Here is a 17,271-nt window from a genome sequence, read left to right on the forward strand (position 1 = left end):
GCACACGTGTCTGCAGGGATGCGGGCAGCAGGTGCCTGGGGGTGTGGTGTGGGGGGTGTGGCGCGGGGCGCTGGGAAGGAGGCTCCGGGCTTGCCCTGCCTCTGCCCTCCCGAGCTGTGCGACCGAAAGCTCGGTGTCCTGGGTTGTGAGGAGACGGGACGGCCCGGCCCGGCCCGGCCCTGCCGCTCACCCGGGTCCCCTGTGCGTGTCTTGGGCAGCGATGACCAGATTCTGGAGCGGTGTGGGGAGGACGCCATCCACTACCTGTCCTTCCAGAGACACGTCATCTTCCTGCTGGTGGTCGTCAGCTGCTTGTCCCTGTGCGTCATCCTGCCCGTCAACCTCTCGGGTGATTTGCTGGGTAATGTCCCCTCGTCTTGTGTGACTCACGGCCCGGGGTGGGGTTGGGGGGGGCTCGTGGGGCTGGGGCGGGCCCAGCCCAGGTGTCAGGAGGCCTCGGGGTGACTCCGGGAACGTTCCCCTCTGCCTGGCCGTGCCTCTCAAGAGGCCCCCCCCCCACCCCCGAACCTGAGCCTGGGCCAGGAGCTGGGCCCCCGGTGTGAGCTTCGGTTCTAAGTAAGGGGAATAAAACCCCAAGACTTGTAGGATCGGGGGCCTTCAGAGAGCGTTTCATACTTTCCTGCCCCCACGCGATCACAATCGGGAGGCCTTGGTGAGTGGGTGTGGGAGATGTTCGTGACACTCAAAGTCACAGCCTGGAACCGTGTGTCCTGCCAGTGCGGGAGGCCGGCTTCCAAAATGCCAAAGAATCCGCTTCCTCCTCCCTCCCTCCCTTCCTTCTTCTCTCCCTCCTCCCTTCCCTCCTCCCTCCCTCCCCGCCTTCCTCCCTCCCTCCCTTCTCTTCCTCCCTCCCTCCCTCCCTTCTCTTCCTGCCTCTCCTCCCTTCTTTCCTCCCTCCCTCCCTCCCTTCTCTTCCTGCCTCTCCTCCCTTCTTTCCTCCCTCCCTCCCTCCCTCCCTTCTTCTCTCCCTCCTCCCTTCCCTCCTCCCTCCCTCACTCCCTTTTCTTCTTCCCTCTCCTCTCTCCTTCCTCCCCTCCCTTCTCTTTCTCCCTCTCCTCCCTTTCCTCCCTCCTCCCTCCCTCCCTCTCCTCCCTTCTTTCTTCCTTCCTCCCTCCCTCCCTCCCTCCCTTCTCTTCCTCCCTCTCCTCTCTTCCTTCCTCCCTCCCTTCTTCCTCCCTCTCCTCCCTTTCCTCCCTCCTCCCTCCCTCCCTCTCCTCCTTCCTTCCTTCCTTCCTTCCTTCCTTCCTTCCTTCCCCTCTCTTTCTCCTTTCTCTCTTTCTCTCCACCCAACACGGGGCTGGAGCTCACGACCCTGAGATCTAGAGTCACACAGTGTGCTGACTGAGCCAGCCAGGGGCCCCACGAGTCCACTTCTCATGCCCAGGGATTCCCAGCTCGGTTTTGGGACCCGTTCAGGAGGATTTCAGATTCTCAAGGAATGTCACAAGAATCTCAAAGCAAGAGAAATTCCAATTGTGACTTACCCACGCGGCGGGTCGGGAAGAGGTTGTCGGGTGAAGCGGGGCCTTGGGTTGGTACAGCTCTGAAAAGACCGGACGGCCGGTCCCTGTCCTCTGACGGGCCTGGCCGTCTCGTGCTTCCCCAGAGACCCACGGACCGAGGCGGGCCGCCCCCGTCCCCTTTCCCTAGTGTGACCCTAGGACTAAGTGTCTTGCTTGTCTGCAGACAAAGACCCTTACAGCTTTGGGAGGACGACCATCGCAAACCTGCAGACGGAGTGAGTACGGGGCGGGGGCCAGGGCTTCGTGGGCACTGCATGCCCCGGGCAGTACTGCTGTGCGGGGTGGGGGTGGGGGGTGGTTAGGAGACGTGGAGGGCCCGCCCCCCCCCAAACCCCACCGTGTGGGAGCCGGGCCCTGATGGCAGGTGTCCCCGCTCAGCGATGATCTCCTTTGGCTGCACACCGTCTTTGCCGTCATTTATCTCCTCCTCACCGTGGGCTTCATGAGACACCACACCCGGTCCATCCAGTACCAGGAGGAGAACTCGGTGAGCGAGGCGGGGAGGGTCACGGGTGGGGCCAGAGCGGAGCCTTGACCCGGCCTGTTGCCAGGACACGGGAGCCGTGCGCTTAAAGAGGCCTCTGTGGGACCTGGCTGGCCTGTTTGTGCTCACGGTTGACTTCAACTTTTCGTTCATTCGTTTGTTAATTTTTTTTTATTTCATAAATTTCTTTTTGTTTAATGTTTATTTGTTTTTGAGAGAGACAGAGACAGAATGCGAGTGGGTTAGGGGCAGAGAGAGGGGGAGACACGGCATCCGAGGCAGGCTTCAGGCTCTGAGCCGTCGGCACAGAGCCCGACGTGGGGCTCGAACCCACGAACGGTGAGATCGTGACCCGAGCTGAAGTCGGACGCTCAACCGGCTGAGCCACCCAGGCGCCCCAATTCACTTGTTGTTTTTAAGGTTTTTATGTGTTTATTTTTTGAGAGAGAGAGAGGGAGAGATAGCACGAGCAGGGGAGGAGCAAAGAGAAAGGGAGAGAGGACCCCAAGCAGGCCTTGCCCTGTCAGCACAGAGCCCGATACGGGGCTTGATCCCACGAACCGTGAGATCGTGACCTGAGCCGAAATCAGTGGTCGGACGCTTAACTGACTGAGCCACCCAGATGCCTGACATTAGCTTCTAAAATTTTTCTGATTAGGGGCATCTGGGGGGGGGTCAGTCGGTTGAGCAAGTGAAGGACCCCCTCTGGGCTCTGCCAGGGGAGCACCGGCCCCTCCGAGCTCTCACTGTGTTCGTGGGGAGGGGCGGGCTGGGTGGGCTTGAACAGGGCAGAAACCCTGGGCCCACCTGGGGACTGGCGTGCCCTGGGGTGACATCCCCCGCCCCCGTGTGTGTCTCTGGCAGGTGAGGCGGACCTTGTTCATCACGGGACTCCCCCGAGACAGCAAGAAGGAGACGGTGGAGACCCACTTCCGGTGAGCAGGGCTGTGGCCCCTCCAGGCAGGGCGGGTGCCTCAGGCGGGCGCTCTGTCTTCTCTTTGGGCGCCCAGAGACTTGGCGAAGGGCCCGGCCCTGCCACGCGAGCATCCCATGGCCGCCGTGTGCCAGCCCTGCTGTGGAAGGCTTCTAGAAGGCTGGGGTCTAGACGGCTGGGGTCTAGAAGGCCTGTCCGCCGCAGGCCGCCCCGGGGGACCACAGCAGCTGGAGCACAGGCCAGGGCGTAGGTGCAGAGAAACAGCTCGAGGGCACGAGCGGGTCTCCGAGGGGGGGGGGGGGGCCTGCGCTGGCACAGGCGTCCGCCCACGGGTGTCTCTGGAGGGAGCACCTGCACCAAGGAGTCCTGCGGTGGAGGCGGAGGCAGGGCTCCCCTGGGGGAGGCCGTGTGTGTGTGTGTGGGGGGGGTACCTGGGATGCAGGGGAGGGGGGTGTGGAGCAGGAGAGGGGAGGGCAGGTGCAGAGGCCCCGGGACCCCGGCTGGAGGGCTTGCCCCGGGCGGCGAGCCGAGGCTTCAGTCCGAACGCGCCCCTCCCAGTCCCGCAGCCACTAACTTGCAGCGGGGACTCGGGGTGACCACGGTGTAACTCAGCACTGTTTGCGGACGACGGCGATTCGCAGAAACAGAGAGCGAGTGCCTGATTTTGCGTGTCTGGTGGGCAGGGAGCATCGTTTAGCGGCCACTGGTGCCCGGCTGCCTGGATTCACATCTGGGCTCCGACAGCCACTCGCGGTGTGACCTTGGGCACAAGTCGCTTAACATCTCCGGCCCTTATTTTCCTCATCTGTAAAATGGGGACAGAACCTCCCAGGCTATGGTGAGGACGGCATAGTGAATACCGTGGGAGCACCCGGCCGGTGTGAGTCCACACACACAGCACACTTGTGAGGAGGGTCTTACTACGGTTGTTAACGCGGGTGTAGACGTTTGCTGGGCTGCGAGCCCCCTGCGTTCACTGAACCTGAAAGGTCTGTGATCTTCAAAGAGGGGCCACACGCTGGGTAGGATTTCCGCACGGCCCAGGGTAGGCGTGAGCCAGAACAGACGACAGTGCTCTTCCTCCGGGTGGGTGAAGGAGGTCACGAACCGGATTCATCTGGCCGCACACGCGCCCGCTGACGTACAGCCGAGCGGGCACGAGCCTGTCAGTTTCAGGCGCTTGCTCTCGTGCTGTTAAAAAAAAAAGGCCTCTTTGTGTTGAATTTCAAAATTTCGCCCTTTGTAAAAAGACGAAAGGAAAGAGGTTTCTGTGGGCACCGAAAAATACCCTCGGGGACTTGGGGGGGGGGGATCTCTCCTGCCGGGGGCGGGGGGTTCTCTTCTCCAACGGCCTGCCTTGCGCACAGGGACGCGTATCCCACGTGTGAAGTGGTGGACGTACAGTTGTGCTACGACGTGGCCAGGCTGATTCACCTGTGCAGGGAGAGGTGAGCGGGGCTGGTCGGCGGCCGGAAGCCTGTCCCTCCCTCCTGGGCCGCCCACCCTGCTGCCTCGCTGCTGGCGGGGGGCCTGGGCGGAGCCCCCAGGGGGAAGGCAGGAGGGGGGCTCTGCCCCTTTCTTGTTTGGAAAGCTGACCCCCTGGGACGCCGGGGGGGCTCAGTCGGTTAAGCGTCCGACCCTTGGTTTCGGCTCGGTTCGTGAGTTCGAGACCCGCGTCGGGCTCCGCTTGGGCAGCGCGGATCCTGCTTGGGATTCTCTCTCCCCTGCTCTCCGCCCCTCCCCGGCTTGCACTCTCTCTCTCTCTCTCTCTCTCAAAATAAACTTAAAAAAAGAAAGCTGAGCTCCTGGGCCTGGCGGTTGGACAGTGGGTGTGGGGTCTGTGCCGCAGGGTTATGGTGACTCTGACGTGTGCCCCCCTACCCCCACCCCTGCAGGAAGAAGACAGAAAAGAGCCTGACCTATTACACGAACCTGCGGGCGAAGACAGGCCAGTGGACCCTCATCAACTCCAGGCCCTGCGGCCAGTTCTGCTGTTGCACAGTGCCGGGGTGCGAGTGGGTGAGGGCCCGGCCCCCCGCGGGAGTGCCACGGGGTCCCCGCCGCCCGCGCAGGGCCCGTGGTCACGAGGGGGTGCGTGTCCTCAGGAGGACGCCGTCTCCTACTACGCGCGCATGAGGGACAGGCTGCTGGAGAGGATCGCGGACGAGGAGCGCCGGGTGCAGGAGCGGCCCCTGGGCATGGCCTTCGTCACCTTCCAGGAGAAGTCCATGGCCACCTAGTGAGTGGGGCGCGTCCGGGGCCCTTTGTCCCCTCCAGGTGACTTACGACCCGCCCCTGGGACGGGCTGGGGCTGGGGCAGGCCACACTCCCCCCGTCATCCCAGCCCGGGTGCGTGTGACACGCGCGGGGTGATGCTCGCGCGAGGTGAGTCCCTCGTGGGTTGACGTGGCTTCACCCCCGGGCCGAGCTCCCACCAGCCGTGCCAGGGAAGGCGTCCAGCATTCTGCCCCCCCCTTCAGATGTCCACTCTGGACCGCAGATGATCTTCTGTGCTGGGCTTTCTGTCGCACAGATGCACAGACCCCAGGCACTGGGGGTCTCCCTCCTGCAGAGCTGGGGGCCCCGGGGCCAGGCTGTGGAGCGCACGTGGGCCCCAGCACGGGGCTCTGGCTCCTGGAGTGGCGTCACGCCTGGGGTGGGGGACGCAGGCGGCCACACAAGTGCCCCTTCCCTGCCCTCTCTGCGGGCACCGCACACCCGGGAAAAGTCCCCTGCAGCCAGGCCAGAGCCAGGAGGGGCTCGTGGAAAGGGGGGCGTGCTGAGGCAGGAGTGAGGGGCGTGGAGACGGCGGGGGTCCAGGTGGCAGTCCGGGGGGGCCCCTGGGCGTCAGGGTGGGAAGAAGTGAGGACAGCGAGGCCCTGGCCCGGCCACGCGGTGCGTCCGTGGCCCCGGCTTCCTGGGCGGCCGGGGGTGATGATGGCGCGGGGAGCAGCCGTGGTCCAGGGGTGCGGCGGCCAGACGGGGTGCGCACCTGAGCCGGAGAGCCTCGGGATCCTGATGCGGGGGCAGGAGTGACCCCGGCTCGCCGCGTGGTCCTGAGGATGAGGCCAAGTCCTCCCCGTGAGCCGTAGCAACGGCTAACCTAGCAACCCGCTGATAGAGCAACGGCCCGGGGCCCCGCGGCGCCCGCCCTCACTGGGTCCTCTCTGCGCGTGTGCGCGGTGCCCCTGGTGTCTGGGCCACGGCCACGTCCGCTCTTCCTTCCTGGCAGCATCCTCAAAGACTTCAACGCCTGCAAGTGTCAGAGCCTCCGGTGCAAAGGCGAGCCCCAGCCGTCCTCCTGCAGCGCGGAGCTCCGTATCTCCAAGTGGACGGTCTCCTTTGCCACGTACCCCGAGGACATCTGCTGGTGAGGCCCCGGCCCTGGACCGGGGAGGGGGGAGGGGCCCCAGGCCGGGCATCACAGGTGCGAGCTGGCCTTCAGGGCCCCCCACCATATAGCTCCTGGCTCCCCTCTGGGCCTGGGGCGGGCGTGGGGGGGATGCGTCAGGTGGTGGGGGGGGGCGTCCACACCCGGCACTGCGCTCCAGTGATGCCCCCCGGCATCCGGGGTGTCCGGGAGCCACGTCTATAATTTCCAGTTTCCTTTCGGCCGCGTTGAAAAAGTAAAAGGAAACTGTTCGACTTAATTTCATAATCTCTCTCTCCCTATATATCCGAAATATTATCACTCTAACGTGATCAGTTACCTTCTAGTGGAGACGCGTCTCTTTTTCATACTTAGTAGCTCTGAAGTCCGGCGTGTATGTTCTCTTGAGTCGGACCAGCCCCGGTTCAGGGCTCGGTAGCCCCTGGCTGCTGTATCGTGTGGCGTTAGGTCTAGCCCGGGGACACGCTGCTGAGCTCGGCCGCGTCCACGGGGGCCGTTGGTGAGCCTTGAGCACAGTGCCGGGGGTGAGGGCAGCCCCAGCAGAGCCCCCAGTGTGGCTGGCCTCAGCTCCCCGCCCAGAGCGAGCTTTGGGAACGTCTCCATGGCTCCGAGCTGGCCTCTGATGGTTCACAGGGCTTCCCAAACGTGGGGGCAGCGTGCTGCTGTGTTCTCGGTGGGGTGAGAGGCCAGCATGGCCGCCGTGGGGCCTGGGCACTGCTGTCCCCTCCCTCCCTCCCCCTGCGTGCACCCAGCCCCCGGCCCCGTGTCGCTGGTCACCAGTCCTTGCGGACGTGGCCGTGTCGTAGCCTCGTTCTGTCTGGGTGACCGTGGAGTCCCTTTGGTGGGTTCTGGCCCCCGGGCTGTGGCCGGGGAGCCGTGTGAGCGGTGGATAACCTGTTTTCCCTCTGAACTCAAGGGGACCCCGCATTTGACCTTGCTGGAGCTGAAGGTCGGTACAGAGGGCTCACCTGTACCCCTGGGGTCCAAGTGCCTCAGTCTGGTCTCTCGCCGGGCCTCGATGTGACCCGCTGACCCACCCGGGGGCACCGGGGGCATGGTCGGCAGCCCGGCCTGGGGGGGTCTCAGCCTCCAAGCCTGTGTCCCTTCCTGCAGGAAGAACCTCTCCGTCCAGGGCTTCCGCTGGTGGCTCCAGTGGCTGGGCATCAACTTCACTCTGTTTGTGGGGCTCTTCTTCCTGACCACCCCCGCCATCATCCTGTCCACCATTGACAAGTTCAATGTCACCAAACCCATCCGTGAGCTCAACGTGAGTGACCACGCTACAAGCCCGTCCTGCAGGGCTGGGGACGAGAAGGCGTGGGGGGGGGGGGCGGTGGCTGGAGCCCAGGGACGTGGGGGCTGAACCAGGAGCCGTGCCTCTCAGCTCACGTCCGTGCCTTTAGGCCTTGAGCAGGTGTGGCCACATTTACGACACTGGTTTACGACACGCGCGCGCCCGTGCGTGTTTGCGAAATCAATCTGAACGTTCAGCGGTAGGGTCGTGTGAGCTGAACGGCACATACTGATGGAAAGTTAAGTATCTGTTACATAATCGTCGACTCGTTGATTCTAGACAGGCAACAAATGATTATTTAAAATCTTAGACGAATCGAGACAACAAAACGCTTCCTGAACTGGGCTCTGCTTGAAAACAATATTTGTTTCCCCAGGGCACCTGGGGGCTCAGGCGGTTAAGTGTCCGACTCTTGGTTTTGGCTCAGGTCGTGATCTCACAGTTCGTGAGATCGAGCCCCTGTGTCGGGCTCTGAGCTGATAGCGTGCAGCCTGCTTGGGATTCTCTCTCTCCTGCTCTCTCTCTGTCCCTCCCCTGCTCGCTCTTTCAAAATAAATAAATAAACGTAAAAAAATTAAAAAGATACTGATTTCCCATAATGGGCTCTGTTGAAATATCCCCCTAAATCTTTTTTTTTTCTCCAGTTCCACTTGGCATTCATTCAGTCACGCTCAGGGCAAGCACGCGGGGCTAGAAGGCGTGAGGGCCTCGCTGTGCCGTCCCCCAGCTGACGAGTTCCGAACCCTGGGTTTTCATCCCAAAGCTGGGGCAGAGGCACCTGCCGGATGATCCTTGCGGGGTTCTGGTGATGGTGACCACATAAGCTGCTGTGTGGCCCAGGCCTTCTTACCCGACTCGGTGTATAACAATAATAACCCCTTGCGCACATTAAGAATTTTGTTTATCTTTATTTTTTTATTTTTTATTTTTTTTAATTTTTTTTTTTCAACGTTTATTTTTATTTTTGGGACAGAGAGAGACAGAGCATGAACGGGGGAGGGGCAGAGAGAGAGGGAGACACAGAATCGGAAACAGGCTCCAGGCTCTGAGCCATCAGCCCAGAGCCCGACGCGGGGCTCGAACTCACGGACCGCGAGATCGTGACCTGAGCTGAAGTCGGACGCTTAACCGACTGCGCCACCCAGGCGCCCCAAGAATTTTGTTTATCTTTAAAAGCGTGTCAGTGTTCACACCTTTGCGCATCTTTGCACGTATGGCCAAGTCTGTTCTTTTGAGGGTGGAATCGGCCGAGTGGAACCCTCTTTGCTGATTCTCTCTAAATCAGTTTCGGTTTCTTATGGTAAAGCAAGAATCTACAGATATTTGCAACACTGTTCTAAGAACAGGACCCTCCTGGATCTCATTCCGTCCGTTTTCTACAGTTCATTTACTCTAGTCTCATTCAATAGCATTAAACAATTTTTTTTATGTTTATTTTGTTTTTGAGAGAGAGAGAGAGACAGAGTGCGAGCAGGGGAGGGGCAGAGAGAGAGGGAGACACAGAGTCCGAAGCAGGCCCCAGGCCCCGAGCTGTCCGCACAGAGCCCGACGCGGGGCTCAAACCCACAAACCGCGAGATCGTGACAAAGTCGGATGTTTAACCAACTGAACAACCCAGGCGCCCCTCAATAGCACTTTTTAAATTTTTTCTTCGAGAGCGTGCACGGGTGGGGGTGGGGGAGGGGCAGAAGGCGAGAGAGAGAGAGAGAGAGAGAGAGAGACAGAGAATCTCAAGGAGACTCCAGGCTTAGTGCAGAGCCTGACATGGGGCTCGATCCCACGGCCCTGGGATCATGACCTGAGCCGAAGTCGGACGCCCAACCGACTGAGCCGCCCAGGCGCCCCAGTACGCAACTTTTTAAATTTTTTTTTTTTTAACGTTTATTTATTTTTGAGACAGAGAGAGACAGAGCATGAACGGGGGAGGGTCAGAGAGAGAGGGAGACACAGAATCGGAAGCAGGCTCCAGGCTCTGAGCCATCAGCCCAGAGCCCGACGCGGGGCTCGAACTCACGGACCGCAAGATCTTGACCTGAAGTCGGACGCCCAACCGACTGAGCCGCCCAGGCGCCCCAGTACGCAGCTTTTTAAAAATGCCCGTTTTATCAGGGAAAGTAGGCACCTCGTGTGATTGCAATAGTGAGCATATCAGGCACAGGCGGAGTTAGGTCCCTGCTGGGCGGGAGGGAGCTGAGCGGGCAGGCCTCCTGGGGAGGCCCTGGCTTCCGTGTTCCCACTTGCCCTTGGCTGCGCAGAGGGGAGCCGGCGGTGGGGGTGGGGGGGCGCGGTCGCTCTGGGCAGTCAGACAGGTGGAGATCGGTTGTAGGTGAAGTTACTTTCTCTGCTCAACCAGCCCTACTAACACCGAGTGCCGTTCTGGTCTGTTCGGCCAACGGCATGGGACACCTGCTCTGTATGGGGCACAGCGTTGGCTCCAGGGGGCAAGGCAAGGGCGATCGGGAGTTCCCAGAGTCGCCGTGACAGCAGGTCGTGGCCTCCAAGCCCCCGTGGCCACAGCCCCTCCACCTGTGTCTTCTGTGGGCCGTGTTTTGCAGGACCCGGTCATCAGTCAGTTTTTCCCGACCCTCCTCCTGTGGTCCTTCTCGGCCCTGCTCCCCACCATCGTCTACTACTCCACGCTGCTGGAGTCTCACTGGACCAAGTGAGTGAGGACGCTCGCCCGACGGCGTCCGTGGGCGCCCAGCAGGGGTCTTGGGGGGGGGGCACCGGGCAGGGCTCACCTCTGACTTCCTGCAGGTCAGGAGAAAACGAGATCATGATGTCCAAGGTCTATATATTCTTGATCTTCATGGTGCTGATCCTGCCGTCCCTTGGCCTCACCAGGTATGCGTCGTTACCTCCTGCCCTGAGTTCACAGTCAGGGTCTGGACGGCTCCGTCCCCAAGTGGTTTTAGAGGATGCAGATCCCTGACGACACTTAAGCTGGTCCCTCCCACTTGGGGTGCCGTTGGGCGGCAGGCTCACGGATTGTTCTGGAGATCCGGTCTCTCTTCCTTAAAAAGAAGCTTGAAGACAACATTTCCGCCCAGGGGGAGGGTCGAGTCACGGCTGTGTTGGTTTTAAGGGAGGGGGCCGCCGTTGCAGCAGCCCCTCATAGGCTGCTCTGGAGTGGGGGGCACCTTAGACGACAGATGGGGTCCTGATGTCCCGCCTGCTGGTGAGAGCAGGGAAGAATGAAAACGGGTCGCGATCACCTGGAGGGCTGGACATAAATTCTTACGGGATTCATTTTTCTTCCAGTCTGGATTTTTTCTTCCGGTGGCTCTTTGACAAAACTTCCTCCGAAGCCTCTATCAGGTTGGAGTAAGTATCGGCCACCTTGCGTTTTGGAGCCGCAGTCCCGGGGAGAGGTCCCACGGGGGCTCGGCCGTGGCTGCGCTGGGGCTGGGGGCGCGGCGGCCTGTGCCCGGCACAGACGTCTCCTCCTGAGGCCATCGGGGCCGGGGAAGCCCCCGGCGCCTGGCAGGGCTGAGGCCGCCCGGTGGAAGCTGACCCGCTTTGTGCCATGTGTGCAGAAGTGTGGTTAATCTTTTAGGCTGAAACTCCATCAGGGGCAGTCTTGTTCATTCTTGGAAACTCACTTACTTACTGAGAACGGAGCCGCTCGGGGAGAGGGAACCCGTGGGTCCCAGTGGTGCCGGGGAGGCGGGGGTGGGGACGGCCGCGCGGCTGTGTGGTTGGGCCCGGGCCCTCTTTACCCCGGAGAACAGAATTAAACCTGTCTCTGGGATGTGTCCCCCTGAGAGGGCGTTGCGGGCTAAATGCTTTATTTTTCTCGTTGAACCTTTACGACAAGCCGTGGGGGGATGGGGAGACTGAGGCTCAGAGATGTTGGAATAGCTTGCCCTGGGCTACCCAGCCCGTTAACTCGGCCTGAGCCCCGACTGCCCTACCCTTTGGGCCCTAATACCGGCCCCCAGCCTTGGCATTGACTCGTCCAACCCAGGGTTGGTAGGAAGGCTGGCCGCGTTTCCTGGGAAGATTAGACCGAATTATTCCACGTGGGTTCTTGCTGGTCAGGCTGAGGGCTCGGGGGCTGGCGGCCACAGGCGGGCACCCACACACCCGGCCAGCTCCCGTCTGGGTGGACCGTGGCTTCCAGATGGCCAGATCGGCGCTCGGGGCTCGGCCCTCACCTTCACGAACCGTCAGCCACATCTGACACATAGTCACGCCTTCGTCCGCGAAGGCTCCAGGATGGCCCTGTCCCGGTTCTCTCCCCCTCGCGGGTTCTCCTGCGTCTCCCCGACGCCAGTGGCCCTGCTCTCAGTGACCCCAGCTGGACCCCGGCCTTCGTGCCCCCGTGCTCCCGAGTTGGAGCCTGCGGGCGCCGTGCACCCGCGGCCCCGCGCCCAGGGCTGCCCACGAGGCCCTGTCTGCTCCAGCCTAGGGGCCCTGGGGCGCCTGTCCCCTCCGTGCCCTCCCCCGCTGCACCTGGTCCGCACCTCTCCAGTCGCCCCGCCTCACCGATGCCAGCGGCCACCCCTGTGCAGCCCCAGCCCTCCCTGCACGCGTGCCCTGCCTCTCCTTGGCCCGCGGCCCCCCTGCCCTGTCGGTGCACGCACCCCGCACCCGCCGAGAGCCGCTCTCTGCCCGGTTCCCGGACGCTTGTCCTTGCCCTCCTGCTCCGCGAGCACGGGTCTCACCTCCTTAGACCTCTCTGGCGGCCCGTGTAACAGGGGGAACGTCGTCCCTCCTCTGCTCCGGTTCCTCCGAGCACACGTCACACCTGGCACGCTGTGTGTCCCCTTCACTGGGATGCAGGCTCCCGCAGGGCAGGGCAGGGGCGGGGGCAGGGCCCCCCTTTCATCTCTGAGTCCGGAACACGGAGCGAGCGTCTGCACCAAATGCAGGGGCTCCGCTCCCCCCCCGCCGAGCACCCCTCCCGGGGGGGGGGGGGAAAGAGGCTCACAGCCCGGCCGCCCCCCAGGTGCGTCTTCCTGCCCGACCAGGGCGCCTTCTTTGTGAACTACGTCATCGCCTCGGCCTTCATTGGCAACGGCATGGAGCTGCTGCGGCTGCCGGGCCTGGTCCTCTACACCTGCCGCATGGTCGTGGCCAAGACGGCCGCCGACCGCAGGAACATCAAGCAGGTACACCCCGCCCCCCTCCACGGGGCCGGTGATCACCCGGGAGGCACGTCCTGGGGGGGGGAGGACGCACTCTGCACCTGTCCTCTGCGTAGACGCGGGACTCTCGGGCCTGCTGCGTAGACCCGATTGGAGCGAGGGAAACACTGAGAGAACGAGACTCCCTTACCCCGGGCGGCCTGGGTGTGAGGCGAGCGGGGCCGGAGAGGTCCGTGGGGCAGGGGGCAGCCGTGAGCCTCCCGTCGCCAAAGTCCTCCCCTTACGGCCCCCGTGGCGTGGGCGGGTGGCGTCTGGAGCAAACCCTGCGCTCTGCCCTCTCGGCACAGAACCAGGCCTTCCAGTACGAGTTCGGAGCCATGTACGCGTGGATGCTGTGCGTCTTCACCGTCATCATGGCCTACAGCATCACCTGCCCCATCATCGCGCCCTTCGGTGAGTGTGGCCCCCGGGGGCGGTGGCTGACCCCTCAGGGCACCCTAGGGGTGCCCCCCGCACACTGAGGACTTCTGCAGCGCCCGGGAGCCACAGGGACATCCCTGGTCCCGCTGGCCATCCCTGGTGGCGCCCTGATCCCAGCGTCCGGGAGCTACCGCCTGGCTCGCGGGTGACCGCGCCGCGGGGCGGACGCGCTCTGAATGTGTGCGCTCCGCGGGTTGTCACTCGTACCGCTCGACGCATCTCGTTTGTGGCCCCTTTCACACTCAGCGTGACACGAGTGAGGAGTAGACCCAGGATCTGAGCTGAGGACTGTTTGACTTTAAAGACCGAGGTCTTGCAGCTAAAATAAACGTGAGGAACTGCAGACGGGTGGAAGATTCTAGAAGGAAGTAGAACACCCAGCACACTGTTGGCACTGCAGCTGAGGTTTAGGGGCGGGAGGAGGTTTTAGTTTTCCGTTTACTCTTGAACTATTTAAAAAATCAACAGGTTTACTTTTTTTTTTAGTGTCTGTTTTTGAGAGAGACAGAGTGCAGGTGGGGGAGGAGGGGAGAGAGAGGGAGACAGAATCTGAAGCAGCTCCAGGTTCTGAGCTGTCAGCACAGAGCCCGACGCGGGTCTCGAACTCACAAACCGTGAGATCATGACCTGAGCCGAAGTCGGACGCTCAACCGACTGAACCCCCAGGTGCCCCAAAAGTATTACTCTTTGAAAACAAAACAGGGACACCCGGCTGGCTCTGTCGGTGGAATGTGTGACTCTTGGATCTCAGGTTGTGAGTTCAAGCCCTGCGTTAGGTGTAGCGATTACTTAACAATAAAACCTTTAAAAAAAAATAAAAAACAAAACAAAATTTTAAAGATCCTGTAACAGAAGCACATCCACCTTGTGTGCCGCCCCTGGGGCAGGACCCTCCGGCATCTGCTGACTGAGGAGTGCGGAGGGTCAGCTGGAGCCGGGAAGGGAGGGAGAGAGGGAGCCCGGCAGGACAGGACGGTGGGGGGCTCGCGGGGGAGGGCCCGGGCAGAGGTCGGGCCAGGCATCCGGTACAAAGTAACTTCTTTCTGCAAAATGATCCTAGAATTTCTGTTTTCCCTAGGGACAGAATGACAGCTGCCTTTTACTCCTTGGGGTCAGGGAGAAGCTGGGAGAGGGCGGGGGAGAGAGCGAGCGAGCGAGCGCGGGAGCACGCCCGAGCTGCCGGGATCTGCTTTGAGCCCCACTTTGCCTTCGTGTAGTCAGATGGCGGACCAGCCCGGCCCCGTGGACAGATCGATGCCCCGGGAGGGAGGGGGCACGGGGGCCCCTGGGGCCCCGCCAGGCTTGCTGCTCACGGCCCCGTGTCCGCAGGCCTCACCTACATCCTGCTCAAGCACCTGGTGGACCGTCACAACCTGTACTTTGCCTACCTCCCGGCCAAGCTGGAGAAAAGGATCCACTTAGCGGCCGTCAACCAGGCCTTGGCCGCCCCCATCTTGTGCCTCTTCTGGCTCTATTTCTTCTCCTTCCTGCGCCTGGGTGAGGGGCCCTCTGACCAGGGTGGGGTGGGGGCGGGTGGCACCCCTCGGCCTCCGCTTTCCGCATCCACGCCAGCATCCAACCCGGTGTCCAGCCGGAACGCGGTACCCGGGCTGAGGGCTGGCTGGGGACAGCGTCGAAGCCCTGGTTCCTGAGCTCGCCTGAGCCCGGGGAGCCCTGGAGGAGGCCACGTCGCTCGAGAAGCCTTAGAAGGCAGTCCCTCTGTGAGCTCCGCAGGGGCTGAACCAGAGGGGACGGGCAAGTGGGCCCAGATTGCTCTTTGGGGGGTGGGTGTGGAGGAGGGAAAATGGACACTCTTCGGGAAAAGAAAAAGGCAGACAGGACGTGACCTAGCCCCGGCCAGTTGGGGGAGCCTCCGTCCCGCCTGGCCCAGGACGCTGGATCCTGGAGGGGGCTGACCGTTGGCACAGGCCATTGACTCGGTGTCCCAGTTCCTGCAATCCAAGCGGGGGTGATGCCAGCGGGTCCCTCTGTCTGTCCCAGCTATGAAGACACCACCCCAGCTGCTGGAGGGCGGGGGGCAGGCTCTTTTCTTTCCCTTCTGCCCGAGGGAGAGGTCACGCACGGCTCCTGCCCCAGACGCGGCCCCTCTCCCCCCCCACCGAGGCTGGCGTCCCTGTGCCCCCAGGTCTGAAGGCCCCCCTCACCCTGTTCACCTTCCTGGCCGTCCTGCTCACCATCCTGGTCTGCCTGGCCTACACCTGCTTCGGATGCTTCAAGCACCTCAGCCCTCTGAACTACAGGGTAAGGGGCACCTCGTCCCAGCGCGTGCAGCTTCTCCGTGGGGCAGGCCTGGGGCTGGGGTGCGCCCTGCGCTCCCCGCCCCTGCCCTGCCCTGCGCCGCCTGCCCCGGCCCCTGCTGCCGGGAGCCTGGCACCAGCTGGTGCTCTTATCCCGAGCGGTGCCGGTCTGTGTGCTGGGAGGGTGATCGATCGTCCGGGAAGGGCCGTTTGGTCTCTCATCGCGAGTTTCTGCTGTGTCTGCAGACGGAAGAATCGGCCAGCGACAAAGGGAGCGAGGCCGAGGCCCACAGGCCACCGCCGTTCACGGTGAGTGTCCCCGGGCGACGTGCCGAGCATCTCCTGTCCAGACAGAAGGGCCCCGACCGCGTGGCAGCCACGTTCCTACGTTGAGGTCACGGGAGAGGGCTGGATGTTTCGCCGGCTGCCCTCCTCCCTTCCCGGCGTGGCTAATGCCCGCTGCGGCCTGCTGCGTGAAGCCCCCGGGGTCCTGCTCCGGGTCCCTGACAAGAGCCAGGGCTGGGACAGAGACCCTGTCAGCAGCGGTCTTCTCTCCAGCCGCTTCAGGCACTCTGATGGGTGTCAGTCCTTGGACCAGCCCCAGGGAGACGGTTCTCAGATTCGCTACCCAGGGGTGCACCTGCCTCCGCGGACGAGGAGACGGGCAGGCGGGTGGCAGAAATGCCTTTCTCAGCCAGGCTCTGGGGCAGGGGCCCGCAGGGGGGTGGGGGGGAGGAATCTTGTGCCCAGCCCCCGCTCCAGGTGCTCATGCCCCCGTGTGTCGGCAGCCCTACGTGCCCCGGATTCTGAGCGGCTTGTCCTCGGAGAGAACGGCCCTGTCCCCACAGCATCAGCAGACTTATGGCGCCATCTGTGACATCAGTGGGACCGTCCTGGGGCCGTGTCCCGCCCAGGGCCCTGCGGACAGCGACAGTGACAGCAGGCCGGCTGCCTACCAGGAGGCCTGAGGGCGCCCGGGCCAGGCTCCGAGGACGTAGAGGAGGAGACCCAGGTGGAAAAGCGGCTTGACTCGGGCCCCAACCAGGCCCAGGACTACTTTGACCTGTGTGAAGCACACCTGCTCTGGGAAGACGGACCCAGAAAGGTTCCCCGGGCCCTTGGCCGAGGAAGACAGGGTGGGGCCGCCATGCAGGGAATGGCGGCCTTTCTGGTCACAGCAGCGGGGAGGGGGGCCGGTGCTTGCGGGGGACTCTGTGCGTCTCCGGGTCCCCCTTCTGCATAAATGTCCCGGCTCTGTAGCTGGGACACATCCCTGGTGACTCCGCAGGACCACACGTGGGAACGGTGCCCCGGCAGCCCCTGCGGCCGTCCCGGGTACCCGGGAGGACACAGCGAAGGACTGCTCCTCTGTGAGGACGGACTGCCCACCACTTCTGGGCACACACCCAGCTGATAACCAAAGAGCCTGCGCGCAGCTCCGGGCGGGTTCCTTCCAGACCCCCCCATCACCGCATCCAGCCGTCTCCCACCCATCGGGGCTGCACCGCGGGAGCAGGAAGGGACCAGGCTCCTTGTTTCTGTATCACACTGCCAGTGACAGTGGCTGGGGCAGGTCACCCTGCAGCAGGCAAGGGCAGGAGGACCACGAATAAAGCGCTCATTCGGCCAGACTGGTGAGGTCAGGGCCCCATCTACCTGCTCCCTCGCAGGCTGGGGCAGTGCCCTGGAGCCAGGGGAAACCTGAGCAGGGCAGGGGGGAGGAGGAGAGGGTGTCTGCCCCTAGCTGGGCCAGGCACCACCCTAAGGCTGTGAGGACAGGTGGCCCCTTGCCTTTT

The 17,271-nt window shown here is 62.8% G+C and overlaps 1 protein-coding gene across 4 annotated transcripts in view; it reads left to right on the forward strand.

The window, feature by feature from the left end:
- The window catches only part of TMEM63A (transmembrane protein 63A), a 29,674-nt gene extending 12,568 nt beyond the window's left edge, over positions 1–17,106 (forward strand). For 3 of the 4 annotated variants that reach the window (XM_047077152.1, XM_047077154.1, XM_047077153.1), the window contains 18 exons: positions 219–361; positions 1,708–1,759; positions 1,923–2,031; positions 2,893–2,963; positions 4,330–4,410; positions 4,858–4,981; positions 5,068–5,201; positions 6,195–6,332; positions 7,467–7,620; positions 10,203–10,309; positions 10,405–10,491; positions 10,909–10,971; positions 12,599–12,761; positions 13,085–13,190; positions 14,547–14,714; positions 15,364–15,479; positions 15,722–15,784; positions 16,264–17,106. In XM_047077152.1, the coding sequence (XP_046933108.1) occupies positions 219–361; positions 1,708–1,759; positions 1,923–2,031; positions 2,893–2,963; positions 4,330–4,410; positions 4,858–4,981; positions 5,068–5,201; positions 6,195–6,332; positions 7,467–7,620; positions 10,203–10,309; positions 10,405–10,491; positions 10,909–10,971; positions 12,599–12,761; positions 13,085–13,190; positions 14,547–14,714; positions 15,364–15,479; positions 15,722–15,784; positions 16,264–16,443 (2,059 nt within the window). In that variant the 3' untranslated portion in view covers positions 16,444–17,106. The remainder of the gene's footprint in view (positions 1–218; positions 362–1,707; positions 1,760–1,922; positions 2,032–2,892; positions 2,964–4,329; positions 4,411–4,857; positions 4,982–5,067; positions 5,202–6,194; positions 6,333–7,466; positions 7,621–10,202; positions 10,310–10,404; positions 10,492–10,908; positions 10,972–12,598; positions 12,762–13,084; positions 13,191–14,546; positions 14,715–15,363; positions 15,480–15,721; positions 15,785–16,263) is intronic. The other variant, XM_047077155.1, reaches the window with a different exon arrangement.
- The last annotated feature ends 165 nt before the right edge of the window (positions 17,107–17,271 follow it).

Source organism: Lynx rufus, unplaced genomic scaffold (assembly GCF_022079265.1).
Source record: "Lynx rufus isolate CCGP_SWC_20201006 ecotype Redwood Valley unplaced genomic scaffold, mLynRuf1.p SCAF_15, whole genome shotgun sequence".
Taxonomy (NCBI): Eukaryota; Metazoa; Chordata; class Mammalia; order Carnivora; family Felidae; genus Lynx; species Lynx rufus.